Source organism: Dryobates pubescens, chromosome 2, assembly GCF_014839835.1.
Source record: "Dryobates pubescens isolate bDryPub1 chromosome 2, bDryPub1.pri, whole genome shotgun sequence".
Classification (NCBI taxonomy): domain Eukaryota; kingdom Metazoa; phylum Chordata; class Aves; order Piciformes; family Picidae; genus Dryobates; species Dryobates pubescens.
Window position 1 is genome coordinate 4,854,714 of NC_071613.1, and position 14,372 is coordinate 4,869,085.

The 14,372-nt window shown below is 57.1% G+C and overlaps 1 protein-coding gene across 1 annotated transcript in view; it reads right to left on the reverse strand.

Moving 5' to 3' along the window:
* KHDRBS2 (KH RNA binding domain containing, signal transduction associated 2) overlaps positions 1–13,765 on the reverse strand; it is a 61,361-nt gene extending 47,596 nt beyond the window's left edge. The window contains exon 1 of the mRNA XM_054169489.1: positions 13,575–13,765. Coding sequence (XP_054025464.1) covers positions 13,575–13,665 — 91 coding nt within the window. The 5' untranslated portion in view covers positions 13,666–13,765. The remainder of the gene's footprint in view (positions 1–13,574) is intronic.
* Positions 13,766–14,372: the final 607 nt, after the last annotated feature.

Genomic DNA, 14,372 nt, shown 5'->3' on the forward strand with positions numbered 1-14,372 from the left:
AGTAACAAGAAGCAACAGCCTGGACCTGCTGGCCCTGGGACAGAGACCACAGCCAGTGGCTGCACTCTGCTCATTGTCCTTGCTCCACCTGCTCATGAGAGCTGACAGAACCTTCTGTGACCAGAAGGATGAAGAGCCTGGGCAGCACTTCCCTGATGCCTGTTCTCTTCAGGGTCTTCAGTAATGGTCTGGGTGAGGACCCTGAGGGCACCCTCAGCCACTTGGCAGATAATTGGGTGGCTGTGTTGATCTGCTGGAGGGTAGGAAGGGTCAGCAAAGACACCTGCCCAGGCTGAGGTGGTCAGGTGAGACCAGCTGCAGGAGATCCAACAAAGTGCTGGGTCCTGCACTTGGCTCACAGCAACTCTGTACAGCTCCCTGAGAGGGGGCTGCCCAGAGCTGGGGGTTGGGCTCTGCTCCCTAAGCACAGCCCTACAAGGAGAGGCTGAGGGAGCTGGGGTTGCTTAGCCTGGAGAAGAGGAGGCTCAAGGGTGACCTCATTACTCTCTACAACTACCTTAAAGGTGATTGTAGCCAGGTGGGGGTTGGTCTCTTCTCCCAGGCAAGCAGCACCAGAACAAGAGGACACAGTCTCAAGCTGTGCCAGGGGAGGTTTAGGCTGGAGGTGAGGAAGAAGTCCTTCCCAGCAAGAGAGATTGGCCATGGGGATGTGCTGCCCAGGGAGGTGGCGGAGTCCCCATCCCTGGAGGTGTTTAGGAAGAGCCTGCCTGAGGCACTTGGTGCCATGGTTTAGTTGATTAGATGGTGTTGGGTGATAGGTTGGACTTGATGGTCTCAAAGTTCTTTTCCAACCTGGTTTATTCTATTCTATCCCATCCTGTGATAGAACAACAGGAAATGGCCTCAGGTGGCATCAGGGGAGGTTTAGGTTGGAGATGAGAAGAAACTTCTTGGCTGAGAAGGTTCTCCAAGCCTGGCCCTGGCTGCCCAGGGAGGTGGCTGAATCCTCATCCCTGGAAGTGTTTCAGAGGCAGAGCTGTGGTGCTGAGGGCCATGGGTTGGCCCCAGCCAGAGGATGGCTGGGCTGGATGAGCTGAAAGGTTCTTTGCCAACCCCAATTGTTCCATGGGTCTCTGACATCTCCTCAGCTGACAAATGGTTTTGAGTGCTTGCTGGAAGGGAACCCAACAAACTGCCTGAGCCCATTGCCTGCTAACCCCAGCCTTGGCACTTGGAGTGGTTGGGCTGGGTGCTCTTCAGGAGCTTTCCCAAGCCAAGCGATCCCCTGGCTCTGTGATTCTCCCCTGTGGCAGCAGAAAGCACGTCCCAGGACCACAAGCAGTGGTGCCACTCTCCTCACTACTCCTGAGCAGCTTTGCCTGCAGAGCTTTAAGTCTGAATTTCATCTCCAGGCTCATTTTTAATTAAGAAAGCCCAGCTGCATCTCTGAATTCCAATGAGGCTGCTCCTTGGTACTTTGATCTGGGGAAGAAGCTTCATACTCCTTTATGTTAAATCAATGGCATCAAGCAAACACCTGCCCACAGGACCAGAACACCAGCCTCACTGCAAGCACTCTGGCCTTCTCCACAGCCCCTCTGGGGATCTCTCCTTTTGGTTTCATCCTTTGTACACCTCACAGATCCCAAGGGCAGCTATCTGCAGTTCACAGATTGGGTTGGGCTGCAAGGCACCCTCCAAGGGCATCTTGTCCAACCCCTGCAGGCAGCAGGGACAGCTCCAGCCACAGCAGGCTGCCCAGGGACACAAGCTTGGATGTCTGCAGGGATGGGACAACCTGTTCCAGTGTCTCCCCATCCCCACTGTCCACAACTTCCTCCTGATGTCCAACCTAAGCCTGCCCTGCTCCAGTTCCAAACCCTTGCCCCTCCTCCTATCCCCACAGCCCCTTCTGAGCAGTCCCTCCCCAGCCTGCCTGCAGCTCCCCAGCAGGTATTGAACTGCAGCTCTGAGGTCTACCTGGAGCCTTCTCTCCTGCAGGCTGAGCAGCCCCAACTGTCCCCATAGCAGAGGCTCTCCAGCCCTCTCTGACCTCCTTCAGCCTCACCAGTTCTCCCATTCCATGACTCTCAGAAGCTGACATGCTGCCAGAGCAGCACTCCTGAGTCCCTACTCGCAGCAGCCTGAGCCTGCATGAGCATGACCTTGCTTAGTCAGCCCCAGCTGAGAGGGATCAGTGCAATGTTGGTTCCCCCACCCATCTTGTAGGGATTTCAAAGGCCACCCACAGCCCTCTGCCACGGAGAGCAGCCCAAGTTATTTGTCACCAGCTCTGCAGTGCTCAGAAGGAATGGAAGTGAAGCCTCAGGTTTTGATTGAATGCCCTGCAGAGTTAATCAGCTCCAGGGGCTGACTCTGGTGCATAATTATTTGATTTTCAAGGTTTTAATGCACTCCTCAATTTCACAACTGCCTGCTTGCCTCAGTGTGCTTTGGAAAGGGGGAAAAAAAATGCAATCCATGCCTGGAGAGGTGCTGGGCTCTCCTCTGGAGACATTCCCAAGCCCCCTGGTTGTGTTCCTGTGTGACCTTCTCTAGGAGGCCCTGCTCTGCCAGGGGGGCCAGGCTCAGTGAGGTCCAGAGGTCCACTCAGTCCCTACCATTCTGTCACAGAATCACCAAGGTTGGAAGAGACCTCAAAGCTCATCAAGTCCAACCTGACACCACAGACCTCATGACTAAACCATGGCACCAAGTGGCTCAGCCAGTCCCCTCTTGAACACCTCCAGGGATGGGGACTCCACCACCTCCCTGGGCAGCACATTCCAGTGGCTAACAACTCTCTCTGTGAAGAACTTTCTACTCACCTCCAGCCTAAACCTCCCCAGGCACAGCTTGAGACTGTGTCCTCTTGTTCTGGTGCTGGTTGCCTGGGAGAAGAGACCAACTCCCACCTGGCTACAACCTCCCTTCAGGGAGTTGTAGAGAGCAAGAAGGTCTCTCCTGAGCCTCCTCTTCTGCAGGCTAAGCAACCCCAGCTCCCTCAGCCTCTCCTCACAGGGCTGTGCTCCAGACCCCTCCCCAGCTTTGTTGCCCTTCTCTGGACACCTTCCAGCACCTCAACCTCTTGCCTAACCTGAGGGGCCCAGAACTGGACACAGGACTCAAACTGTGACCTAACCAGTGCTGAGCACAGGGCACAATGACTTCCCTGCTCCTGCTGGCCACACTCTTCCTGATGCAGGCCAGGATGCCATTGGCCTTCTTGGCCACCTGGGCACACTGCAGGCTCATCTTCAGCCTACTCTCAACCAGTACCCCCAGGTCCCTCTCTGCCTGGCTGCTCTCAGCCACTCTGCCCCCAGCCTGTAGCACTGCCTGGGGTTGCTGTGGCCAATGTGCAGAACCTGGCACTTGGATGTGTTCAATCTCCTGCCCTTGGCCTCTGCCCATCTGTCCAGCCTGGCAAGGTCCCTCTGCAGAGCTCTCCAACCCTCTAACAGATCAACTCTTGCCCCCAGCTTGGTGTCATCTGCACATTTACTGCTGATGGACTCAATGCCCTCCTCCAGATCATCAATAAAGCCATTGACCAGGCTGGGGCCCAGCACTGATCCCTGGGGGACACCCCTGGTGCCTGGCTGCCAGCTGGCTGTGGCACCATTCCCCACCACTCTCTGGGCTCAGCCTCCAGCCAGTTCCTGACCCAGCTCAGAGAGCTGCTGTCCAAGCCAGGGGCTGACAGCCTGACCAGGAGTTGGGGACAGTGTCAAAGGCCTTGCTGAAGCCCAGGCAGGCTACATCCACAACCTGCCCCACATCCACCAGGCAGTCACCTGGGCATGGAAGGAGATCAGGCTGGTCAGGCAGGACCTGCCCTTCCTAAATCCATGCTGCCATGGCCACAGGTTTGTGGAACACCTCCAGAGGTGGAGGCCAAGCAAAGCTTTATTGCTGCAGTTTGTAAACCATGAAGCAGAGCCCTGAGTGATTCCAACCAGCAGCAGCTTCCACAGCGCTCTGGCTGTGGGCTTCTGGCTGCTCTCCCCAGCAGCTCAGGTGCAGGAGCCCATCTTTATTGGTGTCATTGAGATAATTGCAGCTGATTTTCTTTGCTGGCTGTTAAGAACTTCCAGCAGCAATTTTATTATCTGAACTAAAGGTGTAAGTGATGAGCAAAACGTGACTTGGCAGGGTGGCAGCCCCAGCACCGCCTGCAGCCCCAGCAGGGCTCACCAGCCACAGTATGTACTTGAAATCCAAGTCCAGAGAGGAGAGGCTGCCCTCCTCCCTTCAGGGAAGGGCTCCAGCAGCAAGGAGCAAAGAGCCTCTCAAAGGCAGCAGGGAGATTCTGACTGGGAAGGCTCCTGCACCATCAGCTGCCATGGCTCACAGAAGGGAAAGCCTAAACACCCAACTCAGGGGCTGAATCAGCAGGACCCAGGCTCCCTAACACTGCTCTGCTTGTGGAGCTGGACAGGAGAGCTGGGAGAGAACAACAGGGTTGGGAAAGCCCTTCCAGATCCCCCAGCCCATGTTGAGTCGCTGGAAGGCATCCAGAGAAGGGCAACAAAGCTGGGGAGGGGTCTGGAGCACAGCCCTGTGAGGAGAGGCTGAGGGAGCTGGGGTTGCTTAGCCTGGAGAAGAGGAGGCTCAAGGGAGACCTTCTTGCTCTCTCCAGCTCCCTGAAGGGAGGTTGTAGCCAGGTGGGGGTTGGTCTCTTCTCCCAGGCAAGCAGCACCAGAACAAGAGGACATAGTCTCAAGCTGTGCCAGAGGAGGTTTAGGCTGGAGGAAATGCTACAGAGAGAGAGATTGGCCATTGGAATGTGCTGCCCAGGGAGGTGGAGTCCCCATCACTGGAGGTGTTCAGGAGGAGACTTGCTAGTGTGCTTGGTGCCATGGTTTAGTTGATCAGATGGTATTGGATGATGGGTTGATGTGATGATCTTGAAGGTCTCTTCCAACCTGGCTTATTTTATTCTATTCTGTTCCCTAACTGTGCCCAGGCTGGGGCTCACCCCTGGCCCTCAGCACCACAGCTCAGCCTCTGGGAAACACCTCCAGGGATGGGCATTCAGCCTTCTCCCTGGGCAGCCTGGGCCAGGCTTGGAGAACCCTTTCAGGCCAGAAGGTTCTGCTAATGTCCAACCTAAGCCTCCCCTGGTGCCACCTGAGGCCATTTCCTCTCCTCCTATCACTTGTTACTAGGGAAAAGTGGTTCAGTGGGAGTTGTCCCTGCCCATGGCAGGGGCTTGGAACTGGATGATCCTTAAGGTCCCTTCCAGCCCAACCCATTCTGTGACTCTATGAAAAGAGACCAACCCCTGCCTGGCTGCAGCCTCCTTTCAGGGAGTTGTAGGGAGCCAGGGGGTATCCCCTCAGGGACTGCCCATTTAGGAATGAACCCAACTGGGCACCAAAGAGTCCTTCTGCCCTAGCAGCTCTCCAAGGGCTGGCAGTAGTGCTAAGATAAGTTTAGCTTTGGACTCCTGCCAGCTTCAATCCTGAGACACTCTCCCCCTGTGCAACTCCCAGCTCCAGGCACCCGAGAGCCTTTCACCAGGAGGAGGGTAGCTCCTCCAGATGATTTCTGTAAAGGTCTCCACTAAATGGCTGCTGTAAAAGGGTCATTTGTCTTCCAAACTAACTCCTAATGAGGGCAGGATCATTGCCTTGGCAGTGCTGCCAGAGGCCTCCGGACCAAGCCTCCCCTCTCAGCGCCTGCACCTCAGGCTATAAACACTGAAATGAGGAGAGAGGAGGAAGTTGGAGACCTCAGAGGTCACAGAGCTTCTAATGGCATTCCCAGTCCTCAGCATTCAAATGAGGCACTGAGCTTCAGAGGGCCTTTTGCCAGCCAGATCAAACAGTACCTCCTGGAACAGTGTCAGCAGCAGAGATGCCTCACAGGTTAGCAAACAGCTTCACCTTCACTCCCTCCCTCTCCCTCCCTACCTCCAGGGGAGCACATGGAGAGCCAGCTGCTGGCTGGGAGCTTCTGGACAGACACAAACACTGCAATTTGTCATGGCTGGAATTAGAATCATAGAGTGGCCCTTGAAGGTCATGCAGCCCAACCATCAGCCCAGCACCACCACTAAGCCCTGGCCTCAAGTGCTCTGGTCACACCTTTCTGGAACACCCCCAGAGAAGGGGACTCAACCACCTCTCTGGGCAGCCTGACCCCCCCCAGGCTTGGGGCAGAGTGGCTGCAAACTGCCCAGGAGAGAGACACCTGGGGGTGCTGGTCAACAGCCAGGTGAAGATGAGCCAGGGGGTGCCCAAGGCAGCTACCAGCAGCCTGACCTGGAGCAGCAGTGGTGTGAGCAGCAGGAGCAGCAGGGCAGGGATTGTGCCCCTGGCAATACTGAGGCCACAGCTTGAGTGCTGGGTTCAGTTCTGGGCTCCTCACTCCCAGAAGGAGATTGAGAGCTGGAGCAGGTCCAGAGAAGGGCAACAGAGCTGGGGAAGGGTCTGGAGAAGAGGGCTGGGGAGGAGCAGCTGAGGGAGCTGGGGGTGTTGAGTGTGGAGCAGAGGAGGCTGAAGGAGACCTCCTTGCTGTCTCCAGCTCCCTGAGAGGAGGCTGCAGGGAGCTGGGGGTTGGGCTCCTTTCCTCAGTATGAACTAATAAGACAAGAGGAAATGACCTGAAGTTATAATGATAATCACAGTATCAGTCAGGGTTGGAAGGGACCACAAGGATCATCTAGTTCCAGCCCCCCTGCCATGGGCAGGGACACCACACACTAGATCAGGCTGGCCAGAGCCTCATCCAGCCTGGGCTTAAACACCTCCAGGGATGGGGCCTCAACCACCTCCCTGGACAACCCATTCCAGGGCTTCACCACTCTCATGGGGAAGAACTTCCTCCTCACCTCCAGCCTGAATCTCCAAGTTGTACCAGTGCAGGTTTAGGTTGGACATCAGAAGAACCTTCCTGCCTAAAAGTCTTCTCCAAGCCTGGCCCAGGCTGCCCAGAGAGGTGGCTGAATCCCCATCCCTGGAGGTGTTTCAGAGAGGCAGAGCTGTGGTGCTGAGGGCCAGGGGAGAGCCCCAGGCTGGGCACAGGTAGAGAATGGTTGGACTGGGTGAGCTTAGAGCTCTCCTCCAACCAAATCCATTCTGTGGTTTTATTCTACAATTCTCTTTCCAATAGCTGCATCAGCTCCCCAGACTTCAAAGGGCTTTGGAAATCAAAAGGGTTTGAGGTTTCCATCTTTCAGTGGCACCTTGCCAAGAAGCAGCAGATGCTGGAGTGCCTGATGGATACTTCAGCAGGGGCAGAGACATTCCAGGGCAGCAGTGAGCTGTGCTGCCTTGTGGCTGTGAAGGACAAACAGCAATGCCCAGAGCCAGCAGAGCACTGGAAGTCTGCAAGATGACTTTGTTCCTATCACAGGGAGCCACAGATGACCACAAGTGGCTGTCCATGGGTCCATGTCCCAGTGGAGGCCAGGGACAAGCAGGGATCAGTCCTGGGGCCAGGCTTGTTCAACATCTTTGTGGGTGCCAGGGACAGTGGCACTGAGTGCACCCTCAGCAAGTTTGCTGATGGCACCAAGCTGTGTGGTGCAGCAGACAGCTGGAGGGAAGGGATGCCAGCCAGAGGGACCTGGACAGGCTGGAGAGGTGGGCACAAGCCAACCTCAGGAGGTTCAGCAAGACCAAGGGCAGGGTCCTGCAGCTGGCTCAAGGCAATCCCAGACAAATCCAGGCTGGGCAGGGACTGGCTGGAAAGCAGCCCTGAGGGGAGAGACTTGGGGGTGCTAGGGGAGGAGAAGCTCACCAGGAGCTCTCAGTGTGCACTTGCAGCCCAGAAAGCCAATCAGATCCTGGGCTGCAGCAAGAGAAGTGTGGCCAGCAGGGCCAGGGAGGGGATTCTCCCCCTCTGCTCAGCTCTGCTGAGACCCCACCTGCAGTACTGCCTCCAGGTCTGGAGCCCCTATTGCAAGAGGGATCTGGAGGTGCTGGAAGGTGTCCAGAGCAGGGCCATGAGGATGAGCAGAGGGCTGGAGCACCTCTCCTGTGAGGACAGACTGAAGGAGTTGGGGCTGTTCAGTCTGGAGAAGAGAAGGCTCTGAGGTGATCTAATTGTGGCCTTCCAGTATCTGAAGGGGGCTACAAGAAGGCTGGGGAGGGACTTGTCAGGATCTCAGGCAGTGATAGGACTAGGGGGAATGGAATGAAGCTGGAGGTGGGGAGATTCAGGCTGGAGGTGAGGAGGAAGTTCTTCCCCATGAGAGTGGTGAAGCCCTGGAATGGGTTGTCCAGGGAGGTGGTTGAGGCCCCATCCCTGGAAGTGTTTAAGCCCAGGCTGGATGAGGCTCTGGCCAGCCTGCTCTAGTGTGAGGTGTCCCTGCCCATGGCAGGGGGGTTGGAACTAGCTGATCCTTGTGGTCCCTTCCAACCCTGACTGATTCTGTGACAAACAGCAACCCCCAGAGGCAGCAGAGCCCTGGGAGTCTGCAAGATGCCTTTGTTCCATGTAGCCACAGGTGACCACAAGTCCTATTTAAACCTGGAGGATCTTCAAAACTACCTTATTTGAATCACTGAGGTTGGAAAAAAGCCTTCAAAGATCAGCAGGGGCAGCCTTCTAGGCCAGCACCTCCATGACCACAGCCCCAGGTGCCACATCTCCTGGCTCCTTGAGCAGCTCCAGGCAATCCTTAGGGACATTTCTTTGTTTCAATAGCCAAGTAAAAAAGCTGCCTTTTAACAGCAAAAGTTAGCAACAGGATGAAGCTATTCCAGGAGGGGGCTTTGGGGAGGTGGAGGTTTTTAATCTGCTGAAAGACTTAAGATGAGGTTTTTCTATATATATATTAATTATTCTTTCCCCTCCTTTTCAGGATGAGGAAATAGAATCCTGCTGGAAAGGAACAGAGCTAATTAAAACATGACAGGGCTTCCATGGGGGCTGGACCCCCCCCGGGATTATGTTTGCCTGCACATTTAGGAAGAGTAAGTCTGGATTAGAAGCCAGAAAGATCAGAGACATTTCTTCTGAGCCTCATTTCACTTAGGGACCCTCAAAGATGGGAGTGAGCTCAGCAGCAGCCTGCATCTTACAGATGGAAGACAACAGAAGATGTTCACAGTACAGGGAAGAAAGCCAGCAGCCCCAGGCCCTCTTCTGCTGGGCTGCAAAATTGCCCTGCTCCAGCCCTCAGTGTCCTTCTGAGAGCCCAAACCTGAGCCCAGCACTCAAGCTGTGGCCTCCCCAGTGCCCAGCCCAAAGGCACAATCCCTGCCCTGCTCCTGCTGTCCACACCATTGCTGCTCCAGGCCAGGCTGCTGGTGGCCTTCTTGGCCACCTGGGCACCCCCTGGCTCATCTCCAGCTGCTGGCACCCAGCACCCCCAGGTCTGTCTCTCCTGGGCCCTTTCCAGCCACTCTGTCCACAGCCTGGAGTCTTCCAGAGGTTCTTGTGCCCCAATGGCAGGAACCAGCTCTTGGCCTTGTTGCATCTCATTCCACTGGCCTCAGCCATGGATGCAGCCTGGCCAGGTCCCTTTGCAGAGCCTTCCTGCCCTCCAGCAGATCACTGCTGCCACCTGGCTTAGCACCATCTGCAAACTCACTGAGGCAGCCTGGATGCCCAGATCACTGATGAAGCTGTTAAAGAGAACTGGCCCCAAGCTGAGCCCTGGGGAACACCACTGGTGACCAGACACCAAGTGGAGTTAACTCTGTTCCCCACCACTCTCAGGGCCCAACCACCACCCGTGCCTGACACACGGCTGCTGTGGAGAAATCATGAAGTCCCCTGTGCTCACCAGGAGCCTTTGCTCCTCAACAGCAGCCAGAGAGCAGCTCTGCTAATCCACTTTCCAGCCCAGCCAAGCTGCCCAGACTCAGGCTGTGTCCAGTTCTGGGCCCCTCAGGTTAGGCAAGATGTTGAGTTGCTGGAGGGTGTCCAGAGAAGGGCAACAAAGCTGGGGAGGGGTCTGGAGCACAGCCCTGTGAGGAGAGGCTGAGGGAGTTGGGGTTGCTTAGCCTGCACAAGAGGAGGCTCAGGGGAGACCTTCTTGCTCTCTACAGCTCCCTGAAGGGAGGTTGTAGCCAGGTGGGGGTTGGTCTCTTCTCCCAGGCAAGCAGCACCAGAACATGAGGACACAGTCTCAAGCTGTGCCAGGGGAGGTTTAAGCTGGATGTTAGGAAGAAGTTCTTCCCAGCAAGAGAGACTGGCCATTGGAATGTGCTGCCCAGGGAGGTGGTGGAGTCCCCATCCCTGGAGGTGTTTAGGAAGAGCCTGGCTGAGGCACTTGGTGCCATGGTTTAGTTGATTAGATGGTGTTGGGTGATAGGTTGGACTTGATCTCAAAGGTCTCTTCCAACCTGGTCAATTCTATTCTATTCATCCCTGTGTTTCCCAAGTCAGTCCTACAGCCTCCCTGGGACAGCAAAGCAGACAGTGATGCAAACTGTGGTATCAACACAGATTTCCTCCCTCCTGAGGAAAACACCAAAGCAAACACAGACCAAAGCAGCAGCAAGCGACTACTGGCAGGAGGATATTACTGGAGGGCTTCAGAGGACCCTTCCACACCCATCCTGCTGAGGCAGAGTCAGCTAAGCCATCTGCAGCACCCTTGTCACAAGCAGCTCTCAACACAAAGATCTGGCAGAAATTAACCAACAGCAGAGGAGTGACTTGAGCAGGGCACAGGCTTGGTCAACAGCCTCCCACACCTTGGGCTGAAGGTGGGACTGTCACCATCAGCACTGCCAAGACAATGGTCCTGTGCTTGGGTCCCAACCACCTCACCACTCAGCCTGGTGCCACCTGCACACCTGCTGAGGGTGCCTCAGTCTCTGTGGCACTGATGGAGGCACTGACCAGCACTGGGCCCAGTGCAGACCCTGAGGGACACCACTGGTCACCCATCTGCATCTGGGCATCGAGCTGCTGACCACTACCCTTTGGATGTGATCATCCAACCAATTCCCTGCCCCTGGACAGTCCACCTGGCAGCCCAAGCAGACCCTGCCAGCCCCATAGGTGTCCTTTCCCGTTACACCCAGCAGCAACCAGTTGATGAATGCTTGTTGCCTCCAGCAGCTCCACTCCTACCTTGGGCAAAGTGCTTTTCCAGGCAGCGTGTCAGCTGCAAACTGCTTGTCTAGAAAGCTGCCAGATGGTGTTCTGGAGGCTAATGCCAGCTAGCTGGTGTGAGCTTGGCATCAGCATTCCCTGCAAGCAACCTGCTTTCATCCTCCAACCACCCCTAAGGTCCAACCCAATCCACCTGTGCTAAGAAGAAACAAGGAAGCTCCTCATGTGTCCCACCTCAGCTGCCCAAAGTGCCAGTGCAGCAGAGCTGGCACCTACAAACACCTCTCTTGTTCTCTTTTCTCCTCACTTCACTTCAGTTTTGTCCTCCATGCATTTTCCTCCTTTCCCATGCAGGCTCTCAGCAGACACTTCCCCCCTCTGGGACAAAACCCGAACTGCAGGGATGCAAACCCTACAGCACCCAGACCAGCAGGAGCAAGGAGCAGCGTGGCTGCCAGAGCCAGCAGCAGGGCAGCTGTGCCAGGAGCAGATTGTGTCCAACAGTGCTCAACCTCAACTCCCAGGCTGCCCGGGCTCGGGATCTCCATCCACAGCCAGCCAAACACACTGATGGAAGGGAACATCAAGACAGAAGGACACTGCTGTTCCTGGAGGGCTTCATTTGTGAAGAGTTTCCTGCAGACCCAGCACAACTTAGGACATTATTCACCACCTTTGTGCTCATCTGGATTCCTGACTCCAGATGTGGACTCAACCACAGACCGAATTCTTTGCCTCAGACACGACTTCAGATTCACAAAGGGCATGGCTTGGAAGGGACCCTCCAAGGGCATCTTGTCCAACTCCCTGCACTCAGCAGGGACAGCTCCAGCCAGAGCAAGCTGCACTGGGACACAGCAAGGCTGAGCTTGGATGTCTGCAGGGATGGAGCCTCAACCACCTCCCTGGGCAGCCTGTTCCAGTGTCTGCCCTCCCTCACTGTGCAGAGCTTCCTCCTGATGTCCAACCTAACCCTGCCCTGCTCCACTTCCAAACCCTTGCCCCTTGTCCTATCCACACAGCCCCTCCCCAGCCTGCCTGCAGCTCCCCTGCAGATATTGAACTGCAGCTCTGAGGTCTGCCTGGAGCCTTCTCTTCTCCAGGCTGCACAGCCCCAACTCTCCCAACCTGTCCTGACAGCAGAGGTTCTCCAGCCCTCTGCTCACCTTTGTGGCCTCCTCTGGGCCCTCTCCAGCAAGCCCACATCTCTCTTGTGTTCAGAGCCCCAGAACTGGACACAGTATTCACCACCTCTAAGCATGAGTTTCTCTGGGTTTGTGACTCTCAAACTGTGAGCCTCCCAAGGACCCAACCACACTTTTATTTCTTTGCCTTACTCTTCCTTCAGGGCTTGATGAGTTGCCTTCAGTCATAGATCTACAGAAGGGTTGGGAAAGGACCTCAAAGCTCATCCAGTTCCAAGCCCCTGCCATGGGCAGGGACACCTCCCACCAGCCCAGGCTGCTCAAGGCCTTATCCAGCCTGGCCCTCAACACCTCCAGGGAGGAGGCAGCCACAGCCTCCCTGGGCACTGCCCTTTTTTTGGTGGGCTGCCTGAATTCTGCATCGTTCTTCACTGCTTTGTGTCGTTAGGTTCCAGGCTGAACAGGGACCCTCAGAGTGCCCAGGAGAGGAGAAGCAGGGTTCTAAGGGAACTCAATGGATTTTCCTTCTGCAGAAGCTGCCTTGCTACACCACAAGCCCTGCACTCAACAAGTACCTGGAGCAGTTGCCAAGAGAGAGCCTAAATGAAGAACTTTCTCAACGAGCCCCAGCTGAATCAGTTCAACCATCACCATCAAGGCCTGCACACAACAACTACCTGGATCAGCTGTCAAGAAAGAGCCTAAATGAAGAACTTTCTCAACGAGCCCCAGCTGAACCTGTTTAACCATCAAGGCCTGCACACACCAACTGCCTGGAGCAGCTGTTAGAAGAGAGCCTAAATGAAGAACTTTCTCAACGAGCCCCAGCTGAACCTGTTCAACCATCACCAGGAGAGCAGAGCCGATTGCAACGCACAGCAAGGTGCCACCAGCAGCATTTTCTACTCCAGCACACAAAATCCGAAGGAAAACCATGCTCTGGACAGCACAGCCACGGAATTATGACCCAGATTTCACCCGCGCCTGGCACAGTACAGGCAGCCCGGGCAGTGCCACACCGATGGGTACCAGCCCTGCCTGCCAAGCCTGGCGGTGCCAGCGCGGGGAACGGGGCTGGTACGAGCCTCCCGCAGAACCAGCGCCTTCCTTTGTGCGTGCGAAGCGGGACGGGGCAGCCCAGCGGGCAGAGCCGACACAGCCGCGGGGCGGGGGCTCACAGCAGGGTCCCTCAGCCCGGAGCCGGGCGGGAGACCGTGGGAGGCTGCGGGGCACACAAACCCCGCACGGCCGCTGCCCGGCCCCAGGGGGGCTGGACGGCTCGTCCTGCGCATCCCCACGCTTGAGCAGCACTCCCCCAGCCGCTCCACAGCCTTCGCCCGGAGACTCCCCCGCGTACCCTCGGCTGTCCCTGGCCAACCCACCCCGGAGAGGCCTGCGGGAGCGGGGACAGGGTTGGGCGGCGCAAGGCGGGGGGCACAGCCTTACCGTCGGCCAGGAGACGCATGGCGTGAACAAAGGAGGGGTCCAGGCTGTCCTTCTCCGCCAGCAGCTCGGGCAGGTACTTCTCCTGCTCCATCGCCCCGCGGCCAGGCTCCGAACGGTGCTCTGGGGCGGGCAGCGCTCGGTATCCGGCTCCGATCGGTACTCTGGGGCGGGCAGCGCTCGGTACCCGGCTCTCCCCGGTGCTCCGTGAATGGACAACACTCGCTACTCGGATCGTCTGTGTGCTCCGGTGATGGGCACCGCTCGGTGCCCACCTCCTCCCGGGGGGGAGCCCCGGGAATGGGCAGCGCTTGGTACCCGGCTCCTCTCGGTGCTCCGGGGATGGGCAACACTCAGCACCTGGCTCCTGCCTGGCCGCTCCCCCGGCCCCGCTGGGTGCCGGGCGGGGGCTGCCCTGGGCGGGCCCGGGTCCGGGGGCGCTCAGCTGCGGCCCCCCCACGCCCGGCACTGAGCGGGCCGGCCCCACCACTGCCTTAAGAGGGGAGGCCGGGCCAGAGAGCCACGCCCCCAGCGCCCATTGGTGGAGAGGGGGGATAGGGGAGGGGCGTCCCGCAGGGAGGCTCGCAGCGCCATTGGCTGGCGGCCGGCGGTGGGAGGGCTCTGCCTGTGTGTGTCACTGGGGGCTGTCCGTGTGTCCGTGCATGTCTGTCCGTGTGTCTGTGCGTGTATATTGGCGTGTCCGTGTGTCTGTGGAAGTGTGGGCGTGATCATCCGTCTCTGTGCTCGTCTGTGTGCACTTGTACCTCTGTGTGCTGGTGCCTGTGCTCGCGGCCTGTTATT